This window comes from Electrona antarctica (genome assembly GCF_951216825.1).
Source record: "Electrona antarctica genome assembly, chromosome: 17".
In the NCBI taxonomy this organism is placed as follows: Eukaryota; Metazoa; Chordata; class Actinopteri; order Myctophiformes; family Myctophidae; genus Electrona; species Electrona antarctica.
The window spans coordinates 22,396,711-22,414,967 of record NC_136798.1 but is presented as its reverse complement, the minus strand read 5'-3'; the positions used below and the strand labels follow the sequence as shown (position 1 = coordinate 22,414,967).

The 18,257-nt window shown below is 42.3% G+C and overlaps 1 protein-coding gene across 5 annotated transcripts in view; it reads left to right on the top strand.

Annotated features, from left to right (window-relative positions):
- map3k5 (mitogen-activated protein kinase kinase kinase 5) overlaps positions 1–18,257 on the top strand; it is a 73,734-nt gene that overhangs the window by 23,006 nt on the left and 32,471 nt on the right. For all 5 annotated transcript variants that reach the window (XR_013792142.1, XM_079526889.1, XM_079526890.1 and 2 more), the window contains exons 3-6: positions 3,544–3,567; positions 11,497–11,690; positions 13,941–14,109; positions 16,754–16,860. Coding sequence is in view for 4 of the 5 variants with exons in the window: in XM_079526889.1 (XP_079383015.1) it covers positions 3,544–3,567; positions 11,497–11,690; positions 13,941–14,109; positions 16,754–16,860 (494 nt within the window). In the remaining variant the exon portion in view is untranslated. The remainder of the gene's footprint in view (positions 1–3,543; positions 3,568–11,496; positions 11,691–13,940; positions 14,110–16,753; positions 16,861–18,257) is intronic.

The following is an 18,257-nucleotide window of genomic DNA, read 5'->3' as shown; positions in this document are numbered from 1 at the left end:
AACGAGAGAACAAATATTAAATAATAGAGGGACAATGACAGAAAGAGAGAGAGATTATATAGAATAGGAAAGGAACAGAAATCGACCAGAAAGGAATAGAATAGAGGCAGATAGGCACTAGGCAGTTGGGAGAAAGCAGAGGGAAAACAATGGACGAATTTGAGGAAATGTTGGCCATGGAGGTTAGGAGATATGAGCACGGTGACGACATCAAAACCACCATTTTGGTGAAGAGGTGACCACCGAAAAGGTGGCCACCTCTTCACCTAAAACTGGAGTATGAATAGGCATTAGAACTATAATGAAAAACCTTCGTTGACTACCTTTTTTCACTGACGAAAACTTCACTGACTAAATGTAGATTTAGTCGACTAAAATCTTATGATATTTAGTTCACTAAAACAAGACTAACACTAAAACATTTCAGTTGACTAAAAATTTGGCCCATCACTTTCTTCCCCCCGCAATTCATCAAACTCAATGTTCTGCGCTTGGTGATTAAAGGCTGCATTTAGAAGCGATCAGTACAGATCATTAAATTGATGCAGCTGTGATTTGGTGCTTGAAGACACATTAACAGAACCGATTGAGATGTGAGGTGAGTGGACTGTTTGATGCCTAAGGACGCAGAAAAATGGTTTTCAAGTGATAATATCATTTTAATGAGGTGTACAGTAATCAACAACCATTTTCATTTAGTTAAATTGCAATGTTCTCAAGCTCTCGTATTGTATGACTCTTATAAAAGGGTTTACTTTCACAGACATTAATTGGATGATATATTTAACCACTTCCAACCTGGAGTCTTTTTTATGCATGTCATATGCAAAGATATTCAAACATTTTGAAAATCTTCTCAGGCTCACGACGTGTCACGATGCAGTGTTTTGTGAGCGGCTATTTTCACTACTTTTGCGGGACACTGCCAAACTACGAATTACTGTATAAAAACGACCCTATGTGATTAAAGAGGGTGTAAGTAAGTGATAGTATATCAGTATCTCTCAAGTTTCTTAAACTCTTTTAGTAATAATAATAATGCATTTTATTCATAAAGCGCTTTACATTCTTACGAATCTCAAAGTGCTACAAGGTTAAAAGCATGGCAAAAGAAATAAAATACAATAAAAGAAGCGTAAGCAACATCATAATCAGTAAAACATGTTTAGGGAAAAGCTTGGAGTGGAGTTTGGAGATGTTTGGAGATGTTCCTGAGGTGGAAAAATGAGTTCTTGCACAGGTGTTTGATGTGTGCCTCGTTAGTCACGCTATCGTGGGTCAGAACCTTGGCTCGAGTCCGACTAGGCCTATAGCTCGCTGCTATCATGTGCATTACATTACTTACACCCCCTTTAAGTGAATCGGTCAACGTTTGTGACAACATTGTAAGGCCAGAACACCAAATGAATCAGACCTGTATGTTTTGGTGTGCCTGGGATGTTTCCTTGAGTCTTGCCCCTAGAAAGCGGTCCCTCCGTTTAAGAGCAGAGATGAAAAAGGTTTCAAAGTCTCTGCTGCAGGCGTCTTGCAGGAAGGGAACAGGGAGCCTTTTCTTCAAAGTGTTTTGCTTAGTGAGAGGAGCCTCCTGGCGACATTTCCCCCAGGTGGTGACCACACTGGATACAGCTACATACACTGCAAAATCATGAGTTTGAAAAGGGTACATTTTTACATTCTCAGAGTTAAATTAACACTCAGGAAGGATTTTACAGTGTACCGTAATGCACAGCCATGCATACAGTTATACAGGTATGTGTATAGTATCAGTGAGTAGCATTGCAGATTATGGTACAGAAAATCTTAAATAAAAAATATAATAAGCTAATTGTACTGTATTTTTCAAACTATGAAAAAATAAAAAAATAATCTTAACATTTTAGAAAAGTTTGGAAAGACATTAAAGAATTTCACCTAACGTATAATGGCATGTCCAAAACATAGGGACGCCAGGGTTTATGTGGTTGAAGATGCTATTCTTTGCAGCTATAATGCTAAATGGCCCCTCCTAAACCATGACGCTATCCCCATGCTGCGGTGGGACTGTGTGCCTGGGTGGGATGGCTGGCCGTCTGGGAGCTCCCCACCCTGTCTTATAATAAGACCACTTTTCTCTGGTGGTTTCCTCACTTGTGGATCAGCCGGCTGCTACTCAATGATTTAACGGCATGGTGTTTCAATCTTCTTTTTACGGCGTGCCTCTGAAAGATGTAGCCATCTATAAGAGGGTCCTGTCTGTGTGTCTGTCAGGAGATCATCTAGCAAACTGCTGCACCGATCACACATCACAGCATTTCTTGTGCCTAATGTAGAATCGCACTACATTTTATTCACACATGTTCTGTACTTTTTTAAATATTTAACTGAATCACTTTTTATCATGGAAGTCAATGGCACATGGAATGTCCACATTTGCTAGCTAAAGACAAGCCGTCTATGAGGAAGTGAATCTGTGTGGTGGAATTCATTGACATACATTACTGTAATTGAGAAAACAGCCAGAGCTCAATAAATGTCCTTTTCACACAGAGCAGCGGGCGCGTTTCAACCTAACATGTCTTTCTCAGTGTTCAGATACATTTGTTGTGTGCTGGCTGTTCTCAGATTCATTATATTGTTGACTCAGCCATTCACGTTGAGACTTCTGTTTAATCTGGAGTGTTGCAGGCCTTCTGCTTTGCAGTGCTTTCTCTTAAATACATTACTGTAATGACTAAAAAAGGTCATGAGATCCACATAAAGCAACACTGTTATTGGACCCAGTTTCTGTCCTTTACAGTAGTAGTATAACCAAGGCTTAGAGATTCTTAGTATTATTATTATTAAAGTATGTACACAGATATATTATATTATGAGTCATGTCTCCTGCTGTTCCCTGCCTTGCCTGGTACTGTCTGAAAAATGCTGTATTTTTTAAGTTTGTCAAGCTGTTTTTCTGTTTTTTTTTCTTTGATTTCTTTTTTTATTGTCTCTGTTTTTGTTATGTATTTTACTATTTTTGTTTTCTTGCATTCGCATTTATGTTTGATTTCTGTTTCATTGTTCATGTTTCATTTTTTGAAATAAAAACAAAAACTTTAAACCTGTTGAGCAATTTGTATCCTATCTTGCCATGGCAATAAGGATGGTAATGTCGGTCAGTCGTGTGCTCAGTCCGTCCTCCATCTGTCCAACACTTTGGTCTCACACAAGATCTCTCAGAACCCACTGGCTGGATTTCCATGGAATTTGCTTTGCACTACTATAATGTCTTTTGTGACACCATTGTTTTGCTTTAGGTATGCTCTCTAGCACCACCCTCAATTCAAAATGTAGACTTTAGATTACATTACAATTCCATAACTATGTTATAGTTATGCAAATATGCTTACTTATGTAAAAAGAAAGAAAAAAAACATTTGCAGTATTTATGCTTTTATGTGTTTATTCTGAAATGAAGTATTATAAATTGCATTATCTTATTGTTAGCATTGTACTACTGGTTAAAATCAGGGGGAAGAAGTCTTGAAGCCTCTCTAATAGCCTGTTTCTCTTTGCTTCTTCCAGGAGATCGTTTGCCAGAAAAACACTGTAAGTATTGAATGCAATCTTCAGTTCTCCTTGTCTGTGCCTTCACACTCACAAATCCTGTTCCCACATTATGTTGTGCAAAGAAGGAATGTTCTTGCAGCCACACAAACATCTGACACTGTTAACCACTTATACCCACTTGACCGGGGTCCCCCATGGCTCTATCCTAGGGCTGCTCCTTTTTCCCCTCAACACCAAATCTCTTTGTCAAATATAGCCGTATTTCTGCAATTTTTGCCAGATGTTCACCCCAGAATAGGAGTGTTAAAGTTCATGTACTTAGATTTTAGTTGTATTCTTCTGAATGAATGCCACAGGTGAAAATAATTCTCATGCATTGAAGGAATGTGGTCAGTCCGTTGCTCTCCCCAGGTTGGCAGAGGGAGTGTAGTGCCCAGAATTACATTATGCAAATGACACTGGGTGGAATAAAATGGGTTACAAAAATCGTACATGCTTCTCTCTCTCTCTCTCTCTCTCACTCAAATTGCCTCGGACACCCTCTCTCCCTTCCGGCAATCTCAGTTCTTGCTTGGAGGTTTCTGTTCCACATTCCCCTCGTCAATGCCTTTTTGGCACTGGCAAGGGGGATGGTTGGAACAAACAACAAAAGCAATAGGTTGGAAAGCCTTCTATCCCTCCTACTGTTTCACATTGGCTAAATCAGGGGTTCTCAATGTTTTTGGCTGGGGAGGGGACCCCCGGAAATGCTTTGGCCATGTCTCGCGACCCCCTTCAACACCCCCAATACAAATTGACTGCTACGTATGTGTACTGTAAACTCTTCAAAAAATATGTATATATATTTTTATTTTAATAATCTGGGACCCCCCAAAATAATTTGGCGAGCCCCAGGTTGAGAACCCCTTGGGCTAAATGAACTAGAATAGACAGATAGGACTTTTGGAAAGTCTGGCAACCCAACGTGGATTAGTTTGCACCTATCTGTGTAAGTTAGTAGTAAACATCATTACTTTACAGTAGTTGAAATGATATGCATTGTGTCCAACCCGCTCCCTTCCGCCTCTTCTACTTATGTTTGTTATTAATATTTGTATTATTCTCTTTTCTTCTTCATCCTTTATTTTGTGATTATTATTATTTATGATGATATTGGGCTTTAGTTTGCGCTACAGTAATTGACAATTGTGGCCTTGTCTCCAACCTCAGCATGCTTTGTTTAGTGTATTTTCTTGTGTCTGTTGTTGGGTAGTGAAAAAAGGGCATTGGGCTGTATGTTTGCACTGTGAATATATGCATACCCTACTTCTTCAGACTAGTATGACACGAAAGTAACTGTTTTAGCTATTTTTGAAACATTGTGAAAGTAAAAGTGAAAGTGGTTAAGTGTGTTTCTGACTGAAATCTCCTGAAAAGTAACGGTTTTGGACATGTAAGATTTCCGCCGGACAACGACAATATGTAGTTATAAGTTATGTAGTGACTAGTGTAGTGACCCTCTGTGGTAACACAATGACCAGAGTGGTATCTGGTTAACCTCTTAACCCATTAAGAACTGAGGTGGATTCTACAAATGCCTTCTAAATCCATAGTTATCACACTTTTCAAAAATGTAAAACGCTATTTTTTTAAATCACACAGATGCTGTCCCGGTTTTAATGGATTAAACCCTCTAGTCTTAGTGAAACGGACTTGAGTTACAATTGGACTACTTTTTTCAAATCAAATCTCTTCCCCCCCCCCGAAAATAGCCACTCTACAAGTGCACATGTCGTGTTCACGACATACAGTATTGTGAGCTGGTAGATTGACTATTTTAATGTCATCGTTCGTCCTCCGTTCCCCCCCAATATTGATGCTGGGGTTCAATTGCTTAAAGCACTGCAGCACCAGATGTGTTGCAGCAGGGCACACACGCACAATCTTTCTCCAAGCTACGGGTGAATTAGACCACGGCTAACAAAGTCATCGGGATGACTTCCTTCCTCCACGGCTTAATGACCACTGGAGCTGTTGTAAAAATTAACTGCTAATCATTAACATCATAATAACCTTTGCAGCTCAGCTTCTCCTATCCCAGGGGTTTTTAACCGATTATGAACCAGTGACCACAACCCTGGCTAAAAATCAACCTGGGGACCACTGTTGTGTTGGGTGGGGGGATATGGGCGTGGTGTGGGGAAAAGCTTGGAGTGAAATATTGAGGGCTTCATTTAATTGGTTAATTTGAGGTGAATTAAATCAAGACCTTAACAGCCATTATTTAACTGACATATGCTAGTGGTCCAGAGCTCAAAAAGGATTGAGAACCACTGACTGTATGGAAATCACTGATGTCATATGTCGTATGCCCCTTTTGTGCCCATGGAGCTACAGTAACTGATTTGTTTGTGCCTGATGCCATTAAAACACATGGAGGTCAGACAACAACACACTCCATATTTAGGAGTAGCTGCATATTTCAGGGTGGTGTCTGTCAGCCCGGCATCATAAATGATGTCATCAGGGCATATATAGTGGCCACTAGACAGAACATGCCAACAGATCATCAAACAGTTCAGTGTTTTATTTTGCAGTTTCCATTTTCCTCTTATCCCTTTTTGAGATTCTTAAAGTAAGGACTTTCTGCTACCTGTGTTAGAGAAGCCTGACTTTGGGTATTCCACCTATCCCTGGAACGGCTATTTCACACTGCAGGAAAGACTTGACCAATCCAATTACATCCACGGTGGTGCTGGTGTGTGAGAAATGTTGCGCTGGACTGTGCATCGGGAAGGACCAAAGCAGCATGACGGTGTTGCTGTGTCAGTGGGATGCAAGGTGTACTTCTTTGGAGGCTGTTATACTGATCCAGACAGACAGCAGATTGATGTCCATGTTTTTAACACTGTTTCTTTACACTGGAAGAAGTTACCGTCAACTGGAAGAGAAAGTCCCCTTGATGTTCCCACCAGACACTGGAACCACAAAGCTGTACTGATAGAACATATCATCTACACATGCGGGGGGGAATGTGTAAAAAATGATACTTCCGCCTCCTTTCTTTATGCATTCGATGTCGACACCCACAAATGGTTCAAACCTGTAGTTTCCGGCACTGTTCCAGAGGAGAGGTGGTGCCACTCAGCCTGTGTCTTAGGGAAGGTCATGTATATCTATGGAGGGATATTTAAACATGCGTATGAACTCGTTACTGACATCCACAAATTGGACACCACCACAATGGTCTGGTCTCTAATTGACACCAGGGGAACTGAGGCCCCCGCTTCACTTGGGCACACTTCCACCATCATCGGGACAAAGATGTTTGTATTCGGGGGAAAGGGGAAGGGCCGTCATGGCCACGGTGTCCGCCACATCAGAGTGTTTGACACAGAGACCAACCTCTGGCTGTACACGCCTCCTGCAGAGCTTCAGCCAGTCGCACGCATAGACCATGCAGCTTTTGCCTACAATGGAGAGCTGTACATATTTGGTGGCAATAAATACGACAAGCAGTGCAATGACATGTGGAAATTCAAACCAGAGACCATATCCTGGAAAAAGGTCTCAAGGGTCTCCCGGAAGACCCTTGAGTGTTACAAGTGTTCCAAGTGTTCCATAGTGGGAGATCTTGCCATCCTCTTTAGAGGATATAAACTGTACATCTTAGACTTAAGTCCTAGTCTGAAGACATTATGCAAGCTAGCAGTTATTCAGTACGCTCTGGATCAGTCTGAACTCCCACACAACATCAGATGGGAACTGAGAGCCATGACTGTCGACAGCTACAGTAATGCACAGTAATGGAACTGAGAGCCATGACTGTCGACAGCTACAGTAATGCACAGTAATGGAACCGCCTATCCCATAGTTGCCCTTATTCTGTTCTCTTTCTCCCATACTAAACTAATGCTAATTGATTCATTGCAACTTATGCATGAGCAAGCAGACGCATGCGATTGGTTATTTGTGCACATTTCCTAATAATGGTGACTCAACCAGTCAATCCAGTACTTTCCCTTGAAAAAACTCCCTTTTCTGTTTTAGCATTTCTTTATTTTGTGCGTGCGTGCGTGCGTGCGTGCGTGCGTGCGTGAGCGATATGTTTCCTGCATTACTAAATCCACGGACCACCAGTTGAAAATCTCTGTCCTATCATGTGCAGCCAGCTCTTGGTAACACTTAAAGGCTGGGACTATAGTTCATTATATTGCACATAAAGCTTCAAATGTTTTTTTACGTATTATAAGTGCTGGTCATAATGCTTTATAAGCTCAGTGGAACAACATGAACACATTATAACTACCATAACTTAGTCAGTTATAAAGTGTCTTTGTCATAAGTAAGTTATACGTTGTTATGCAAGTAAGTATAAACATTTATAATGAGTGTTAGGAAGCCTTATAAGTGCATGATATTGAATTATAAATGCCATTATAATGCATTATAGACACAGCCTTAAGTAAAGTGTTACCAAACTTTTTACTGCAAATACAAATACACACAAATATGCTGCCTTAAGTTTAGTCCCAACTGACTGAATCATGGACTCGTTTTCACATTCTCTCACTGTCCCACACCTTTGTTTGCAAGCCAGTTCTGGAACGTAGCAAAACTAACAATACCACAATGTACTATAAATACTCTATTACAAGTAAAAGTTCTGTATTCACAATTTTACTTTAGTAAGTGCAAACTTATCAAAATGTTAATATGCAACTAAGTAACTAATAACTAAAAGTGTCAAATAATGATTAGTGAGATGTACTGTGAGAGTAGAAGTAACGTATTGCAAAATAGGAATACTTGAGTAAAGTAAACTTTACTCAAGTACTACAGTACATGAGTAAATGTACAGGTACTTTTCACCACCGCCAATACATACAGTAGAAATATCCAGAGGGACTAGTGACAGTCATTTGGGATCGTCTTGCGACATGGGTCAACTGTCACCTGTATGGATGCAAATCTGTGCTACTCTGCAAAGGTTGTTGCTGGTGATGTCATTAAAAAACACAGTTCGCTTCACAGAAGGCGGAAGGAAGCAGAGATGTAATTTCATTTTAAAATCACGGATCGAAAATGGCCGATCTAATGCATCACGATGTGTTGTGAGATTGTAGATTGGCTATTTTAGCTGTTCTCGAAAAAAGACAAAAACGTTAACTGTAATTAAAGTTATTCATGAATGTATGCTTGCAGAAAGAAAACAAGAGTATAATCAGATTCATCTGTAAAAAGCATTTAAAGATGGAAGAAATATTAATAAAATACCTCAATTTTGAGGTTAAATGTGAAAGCTAGGGTGTGGCCAAATCTGATTATGGCCTATCCCGATTGGAAGCAGATCGGGAAGTCTGAACAGCAAAAAATAAGGAAAGAAAAAAAGCATAGAAACGCATTTCTTAAAGCTTAAAGCAGCACAATGTAACTTTCCTCTTCTACCCCAGATTTTAACCAGGTTTCCTGCTTAAGTGCTGAAATTTGTACCATTGAGCTACTAGAGCTGGCCTGTTTGCTCCGGGCATAAATTGAATCTTGAACCTCAGGTCAAATTTCGCGTGGGCTCCTTTGTCTAGGTTAGCATTAGTCACGCCTATGTCGTTAACACACCAACTAGTGCAGATATATCGAATACACATACGTATTGTTACTGTTGGGTACAAATCTCGTATTTCCACATTTCAAATTTGGATGTTTTCTTTGTTTTTTCATAAATGAATATGTGCAAATAGTGCGTGAGTAGACAAATAGCTTATTAGACCTGCTATTTTTTGTTATTCTTGATTTTCTTTCTAAGTGAAAGTGGGTGTCTCTGGGTTTTATGAATATTTAATCAATGAAACGTATTAACGAAAGGTTGACTAAATAATAACTACATTGGGGCCAACATAGGCTTTTTTCTTTCCTTTTTTCCATTTCCTGAAAAGTAACGGTTTTGGACATACATCAGACAGTGACTGTATGCTTTGACAGATGTGACCGTTTCATCAGGACACCAACAATAGATGTTCTTGCTCCTCTCCCAGTTTCAGTACGAAAGTGTTTCCTCAAGCTTTCCCAACCAGTGGCAGGTCCCCGCCTGCAGCAACCAATGCATTCCAAATTCCTGACCGAAACAAAAATGGAAGGTTTTTACAATGGATGGGCATTTTGCCTTGAGAATGCCCGGACGGGCGAAACATTGTTTGGTTAAAACAAAGAGAGGACATTCCCTTTTTTATTCATTTGATAATTTTTGAGTCCAGCACCGTATCTAAAAACTGTTGGGATGTGCATATCTCATTCCTTTTTTGCCTTTTCCTACCACATGTACCCAAAACAAAAGTGTCCATCAAGCACTACCACCGGAGCCAAAACAGGGACAGACTTGGGGCTAAAATGAGATAAGATGTACTGTACTTACATTATAATACTCCATCTGTAAATAATAAGACTAGGACGGCTGAGTGAGCTGATTTCCATAAGCAGTTATCAGCCTGAATGAATGGAATGTGAACGGTAGTTTTCTCCATGGGGTTGTGGGGTGAAACGTGACAGGAGCAGTTCAGGTCAAGTGTTCATAAATGCACCTGTTGCTGATGATGTGGCCGATGTGTCCTTTAGGCCAGTGCTTCTCCAACTTTATCATGTCAAGGCTCCCCAAATTAATATGTTGCAGATGATGGCCCCAGACCATCATCTGAAAGAATTGTATGCCAGGGGGGCCCCTGGTTTGTAAAAACAGCAGATCTACAAGCTCAAGACCCATTCCATCGCGACACGTTGTGAGTTTATAGATCAGCTATTTACAGTAGGGTTAAAGTGATTAAAGCGATTTCGTTTGGGACCCCTTGGAAACCCCTCAGGGACCCCTGCGGTCCAGTGAACCGCTGTAGGTGTCTGCTGGCTCACTTCACTGTAAAACATTGTATTAATGTATCAATGAGATTGTACAAATGTCACCAAATTGATATTAATTAGTTACATTTGTACACTCTGGGCTTTTAAAACATTTAAAAATAGTTCAACTAGCCAATCTACATCGACACGTTGTTAGCTTGTAGATCGGCTATTTGTACTATTTTAAAATGTTTTAAAATAGTAAAAAATGGCAAATAAGTTTAGGGATAAGGGCTAAGGGGTGGCGCAAGATATAGGGCTCTGTGTATACACCATTGTCTGTGCAAACTGCAAAGAGAGCCTATTCAGCCTGATTTAGTCTTAGGACGGTGTATAAATGAAGTGTTATGTCACCTCTCTGTAACCGTCTTGCACAGGGGAAGCAACTCAGACTTCCTCCTGGCAATATGAGTTCCCATCATAAACTATTGTTGTCGGCGTGTTAGCGTTTATCCACATGAACACTAGCATCACTATTCTGGACATTCGGCTAAAATAACAGTGAACGTGTAGATCGGCTATTCCCAGTGAAGATATTTGATGTAGAGGGAAGATAGATAAGGTTGGTGCCTTGGTGAGGTTGGTGCCTCAATGCCTTGAGGGTATTTCATGACATTTGGAAGAAAATCCACTTTTCCAAAATCACACCCGTGTGAACTGAGTGGTGTAAGGTCTTATGTATATAGACTGATCAGCTGTGGTCTGACGTAATGTCTGACGTAATGAAATCACACCCGTGTGAACTGGGTGACCATAGCAACCGTGCTCATTTTTTGAGCACAGACAGACAGACAGACAGACTAACAAAGCCAGTTGTAGGAGTGGTTTACACCACTCAAAAAACTCTAGACTAGTAAACAGGACCTGAGTTGGCTCTGTACTACTTGGACCACTTATTTTCCATCTACTGTACACCAAATCCTGAGTGTTAATGTAACTCTGTGGGTGCAACTATAGTTTTATTGTGATAGTTACTATACTGCACTGTGTACTCTATACTGTACTGTACGGTACAGCACAGTTTTATTGTAAGTTCAAAAATGGACCGGTGAGAGTTAAATGAATGCCCCTGATTTAACTGTGGTGGTGTTCTCTTCCTTGCAGACATGCTCGGCCAACTACACCTTCATCCCGTATATGGTGACACCACACAACAAGGTCTACAGCTGCGAGAGCAGCTTGATGAAGGGCCTAACGGAGCTGATGCAGCCCAGCTTTGAGATGCTGCTAGGGCCAATCTGCATTCCCCTGCTGGACCGCTTCATCCGGCTGCTGAAGGTGCCTCCAGCCAACTCCCAGTGAGTACCAGGAGAGATGAAGTTGGGCTGGCGATGGGGTTTATACCCAGTTGTGATTGCTTCCAGCTACACAGTTTCAAAAGGGCATCTCTGAATGACAAAGAAGAGGCCCCGCACACTGTCAGGAACCAGATACAGAAAGGAACAGAGTATAATATGAATAAGTACAGAGAAAACATGATGTTGTTGTAAATGGTAAACGGTGCATTTATATAGCGCCTTTATCCAAGGCGCTTTACATAGATTGTGCATTACATTCACCCATTCATACATCGATGGCGGCGGAAACCATGCAAGGCACCAATCTGCATATCGGGAGCAATTAGGGGTTCAGTGTCTTGCTCAAGGATACTTCAAAACTAACTCTGGGGGAGCCCGGGTTCGAACTGGCAACCTTGCGGTTACCATCCAACCACTCTACCCCTGAGCCACCGCCGTTGTTGTACGTCAACAGTTAACAGTAATCTCGTATCAGTGTCCTGATAAAGCAGTGACCATGGTGCATATCTGTATTAAGCTTAAGCTGAGTGAGATGACCGGTCAAACAGTTAAACAGGTCAGATGAGGTCAAATAGATATAGGTCAAGGCTAACAGACTATGCATGTCCTCTCAAAAGTAGAGGGAAGAAAATATCACAAACCCTATTGTCTGAGCATGTCATAATATGCAACCATTCCTCCAAAATAGGAAAACATTCAAATATCAGATCTACAAGCATGTAGATTGACTGATTTCGGTGAAGAGATTTGGTGTAGAGGGGAAAGGGAGGGGACAGTGTACTGGCTCTGATCAACAGTATCATAGGGTTTAAGTGGTTAAGAACATCAACGTTAGAGTTTAGTTTGGTATGTTGGCTCAGTTGTTTCCAAATGGTGTGCTGTGAGGCAAGTCCAGGTGTGCCTGATTGATGTATGACTTAGTTTGTATTAAATTGTTAAATTATCAACCATATCAGAGTAATCAGATTTTCCCAAAAGAAAATGCATTTAATGGGCTATATGCATTATGCACACAGAATAACTCTTATACTTCCGGGCCGCTTCCCTACTTCCTTCACAGGACAGGTGTTACCGATGATACTAATTGAGGTTCTGTTCCATTTAATGTGCAGTGGTTCTCAAACTTTTTAATTTCAAGGACTCTGAGAGTGTAAAAATGGAACCAAATGGACCCGTAAGTGTGTACCGGTGTGGTACCGTACGTACACACCCGTATGAGGCCATTTGGAACCCACTCAAGGACACTTTGAGACCCACTGGGATAGCAGAGTGTTTCCAGTGAGCCAACATGCACAATAGCAGCACCCTGACCCTGTACTCCTTCATTAGTATCAGCTATAACACCTGTGAAGGAAGTAGGGAAGGGGCCCAAGTTATTTCCAAAATGGCGTGTGTGCATATAGCCCATTCAATGCTGAAAACATTCTCAGCATCTCAGCATTCTCTGTTCCAGGAATAGTGAGTCATTTTCTAGAGGCGGAGGATAGCATGGGCTGTTGTTGCGAATCTTTTTGGCACAGTTCGATCAGCCCACTGTGCTACTGCTGGAGATACAGTAGAGCACTGAATGCAGTCATGGGACTTGGATCCAGCCTAACCGAGGTCATCACATACTGTACACACTGTGAGGGGGAGATGACAGACTATTTATAATAGGCTAGTAGAGAGTCAGTCAACCTGGCTGTAGAGTGCCATATGGTCTATATAATGAGCTGAAAAACATGTTCACGCACACAGGGACTCGCTGGTGGTTCAGTACAGTATGTACAGTGCCACGTAATTGTGATGATCATGTGGGAACGTACATATGCAGCTCATGACCTGACCTGTGTGCCATTTCTCCCCACGGTGCTGAAGCAGCCCAGAAGCCTGTTTATGTTTCTATTTGTTTTTGTTTCTTATTAAGAATGGATGCATAGTTTTGTATTAAACATGGAGGGAATGAGCAGTAGGGGGCCTGAAGAGATGATTAGGTTTTGGGTCAAAAAGCTTTTTTTCTGTGTGTATGTCCTGTATTTAAAAGGAAAAAGAAAAGTCCACAATGGAGAGACGTATAGAACAAGAGATGTTGGTTTGCAACCCAGGTGCATTTGATTAATCTAAATGTGGTACTGTGGGTTGTGGCTGCTGTGGCTCTAGTGTATGTCAATTTAAAAAGGGTGGGCCAGCCTAGTACCAGTAACAGCGTGTGCGTGTGTGTGTGTGTGTGTGTGTGTGTGTGTGTGTGTGTGTGCTCCCTCTTTTCCACAGCCAGTACTTCCGTGAGACCATCCTGAATGAGATCCGTAAAGCTCGGGAGTTGTACACCGGCCCTGAGCTGGCTGCTGAGCTGGGTCGCATCCAGCAGCGTCTGGACAACGTGGAGTGCCTTTCTGCCGACATCGTCATCAACCTGCTGCTGTCTTACAGGGATATTCAGGTACACACCAGTGTATTTTGTTCGGTTTAACCTCTTAAACCTGAATTCACACCAGCAACGGTATTTCGCTTCTGCGTTCTGAGAAAGCAACCAGCCAGGTTCAATGCCTTGTCTATGGCACTTTGCCGTGTGGAGAAAAAGAGCGGCAGCTAACCAGAAGCTACCCAGCTTACTCTCAGTTGTATATGTGAAATGAATCGAGACTGAGCATGGCCTTTTTCTTTCCTAAAATGTATAGACAATTTACAACCAAGCTGTCAATGATGAGCATGGAGTGTTTGTACTTCTCCCTGCCTGTGAACTCTGCTGCCAGGCACAGCTGCTGGCTTGAGCCGCTTGGAGCAGTGGAGCTCTCGCTGGATCACATCTCGCTTATTTACATTGTGTTGCACATCAAACATTGCTGATCTATACGCTGACAATGCGTTGGATTGCAGCCTGTTGTTGTGAGCTTGTAGATCTGTTATTTTCAGTATTTTTTAAATTTGTGGGAAACTTATAATGACCTATAATGAAACCTATAATGTCCAAGGTCCCACCAGGTCCAAAGTGGTTAAACAGACATTTTAAATCTGGGGGCTGAGCAGGAGGTAGTGAACAGATATTGTAGAATGCACAGTGGCAGCTCAGAAGGAAAATGCTAGCCTGCTCATTTTATACGCTTGGCCATCATTGAGCGCATCAGTGCTTTATTTCCATTGTGGTCTACAGTTTTAAACAAAAAACGTATCCGTCTTGTTAGCTTCTTAGTACAAATTGCTGAATCAAATGCATCTTCCCCGCTAATTCCACATGAATGAGTTTTAATTACATTTAGCGTATAAATGCATTCCTTCTGCATAATGCATTCATAAACATTGCCTGTAGGCTGAAATGCTACTGCTGTGCACTTGCATGTTTGCGAGTGTGGACTGTTTTCTTTGTTTGTTTGTTTGCTTGTTTGTTTTTGTATCTGTAGATTAGCAAATTTGCACTACACTACATAAGATTTTGAGTTTGGTGCATCGTGGTATATTGCTTAACTGGAAGTTTCCAGGTGTGACTGCCTGGGACCGCAAGTGTCCACCTTGAGAAATTGTCCTGGAACAAGCAGTACGGTTGTTCCAGGACAACTGGTTTCTGGGTCTGGAACTCACCCTGAGCAATGACCTCCCTGTAGAACAAGGATGGGGTGGGGGAGCGGGGGGGGGGGGGGGGTGGGGGAGCGGGGGGGGGGGGGGGGGGGGGGGTGTTGTTATGTGCTAAAAACCTACTTTTTAGGCTTTCAACATGCCATCAATCCTGTGTAGCTGTAGACTAATGTAGTCTCTGACCTTGATAGGTGAGGTTATTGTACAAAATGAGTTTAAACTGAAACAGACAGAGTTTCACTACTGTTTGCTAGGTGTGTTTTCCTCAAAGTGGTGCCGGCGCGTACCGCCTGTGGAGTGCTGTAGGCTAAACTTTCAGTCCATTCGTCTTAAGTTAGCTCTCCGGTCTCTGCATTGTGATGCCAGTCACTGTACACATCTGCCCACTCACTCAAAAGTGGCGCTCTATACCCATGAATTATTGATGAGAACAACAAGTGTTGAGGAGACGCTAAATTATTCACCGCCCTTCGGCTATGGTGACTAACGTATTTGGAACCGCATAAAGCGCGATGTGACAAAGGGGGACCTTCAATTATTCAAGTGGCAAGCACAATAGTTGACTGGACTTCTGACAATGCGCCCTCGGGCGGCAGAGCAGTCACTCCCCGTGTTGCTTTATGCCAAGTCAGAAGAACCAGAATGACTTAATGTGTGCTCTGAACCCACTTTTTATAAAGACAACTCCTCCAATGTGTAGAAAAACTGTCAAAACACAAATTCTCTGCAAAGTACTGAAAATGGTTACTGTAACTGTTACCAACTGGGAAGTCTGTGTTAACAAGAATCCAAAGCTGCTTTGTGGAACAGAAACTTTTTATAGTGCCCTAAACAAATGGAACACCTCCCAAAGTCTGTACTGTGTGTGTGTGTGTGTGTGTGTGTGTGTGTGTGTGTGTGTGTGTGTGTGTGTGTGTGTGTGTGTGTGTGTGTGTGTGTGTGTGTGTGTGTGTGTGTGTGTGTGTGTGTGTGTGTGTGTGTGTGTGTGTGTGTGTGTGTGTGTGTGTGTGTGTGTGTGTGTGTGTGTGTGTGTGTGTGTGTGTGTGTGTGTGCGTGCGTGCGTGCGTGCGTGCGTGCGTGCGTGCGTGCGTGCGTGCGTGCGTGCGTGCGTGCGTGCGTGCGTGCGTGCGTGCGTGCGTGCGTGCGTGCGTGCGTGCGTGCGTGCGTGCGTGCGTGCGTGCGTGCGTGCGTGCGTGCGTGCGTGCGTGCGTGCGTGCGTGCGTGCGTGTGATTGGACTTCTTTTGGTGCCATCCCTTTTGAACTGAGTGACTGTACTCTGTTGCTGTTTTTACATTTATGTTCAATAAACTATTCAATCAATCAAACAAACAGTTGAATACCCCAACCCCCCCACCCCACCATATGGTCATGTCGCAACAAAGGGCCACTATTATAATAGGTTGTATGATATGTGCAATAGATTGACATATATGATGTTTTGGTGACATAAATCCTTAGTGTCACTGTGGACAGAATGTTCTCACCAGTCTGTGTTTCCTGCACTGTCATCCAGGACTACGAGTCCATCGTGAAGCTGGTGGAGACCCTGGAGAAGCTGCCGACCTTTGACCCCATCGCCCACCCTCATGTGAAGTTCCATTATGCCTTTGCACTGAATCGGTAAGACGGCTAGCGTACATGCATATATGGAGAGGAGACACATGTACTCTTGCAGTCATGTACTGCACCACACATATATAGTATATATATCTCTGCTGTCAGGAGGAAACCACCTAACTCAATTTTTATATATATTTTTTTCTTCATAAATCAATGCTATTGAACACCCTTTACGCCTGTGTCTTGTTAAAAAGATATTGAACCAATGAAAAGTATTAAAAAGCCCTTCGGACAACACCTCAAACTGGACCCTCAGACTGTCTGCTAAAGCAGCTAACTCCACCACCTCTGAACGTCACAATACCAACTTTGATGAGACAGCATTGCTTTGTTATGAAATAATATAAGGTTTGCTTCATTTCCTGAAAATTTTATATTTTTCATTTCCTGAAGTTAGGTGGTTTCTTCCCAACAGCAGAGATATATAAATGCCCATAATGACATGCCTAAAATAGTGACACCAGGTTGAAAGTGGGGCATAAATGACGACACCCTTGCACGCACGCACGCACGCACGCACGCACGCACGCACGCACGCACGCACGCACGCACGCATACTGTACAAGACCATATGCAGAGCATGTGTTTAGGAAGGCAGACAGATGCAGAAGCCAGGAGGTTTTACTGCCTGCCTCTCTCACCAGCTGCCTCTTGTGAACTTCCCGTGGTTCTCACAGTGCAACGGTCTCCAAAGGCAATAAAAAGCGTGCTGTTCTTCAATTTGGCAGCGATTGGAAAATGCCTCTTCGGGGCGTCGGGCTGCTCAAATATTCTGCAGCTCTCTAACACGTCACCCGGATGCGACAGCATATTACACATTTTTAAATGCAATAAGCCCCGGGAAAGCTATAAGAAAAGCTAAAGAAAAGATTTGTGGCATGGCACTATCACAAGTTTCATATTGAATACATGTCATTGCTGTCGGGCAGAAATCTACATATTTAAACTTTTCTCTTGGAAATTAATGCCCTATTTCATCATACAAGAGTATAGTAGTAGTGTACAGTAAATTGGCTATTTTTCCACAATTTTAAAATGTTTTTTAATATTAATAAAGAGTTGTTGGACATACAAGGTTTCCGCCCGACAGCAAGAACTATTTGTTTGTTGAATGCGGAGCTGTCCAAATACCTTCCTTTAGGGCAGAAGAAAACTCATTTACGTTCTGTAGAGACAGTCCTAAAGTCAGCGCTTTGGTGCCATTGAAATTCTCTGACGAGCTGAAATAATTTCGGCACCACAGCGGTATTTCCTCATTCAGCCCAGCTTCGAGTTCAATGTGTCGGGCGTGAAGCCAAGGAAACACCGGTAGTTTGGAAGAGCCAACTTCCAAATGCCTGTGTCCAGGAGGTGATAGCTGAGCTCCACAGAGCGGGCAGCAGTATAGCTGCCTCTCA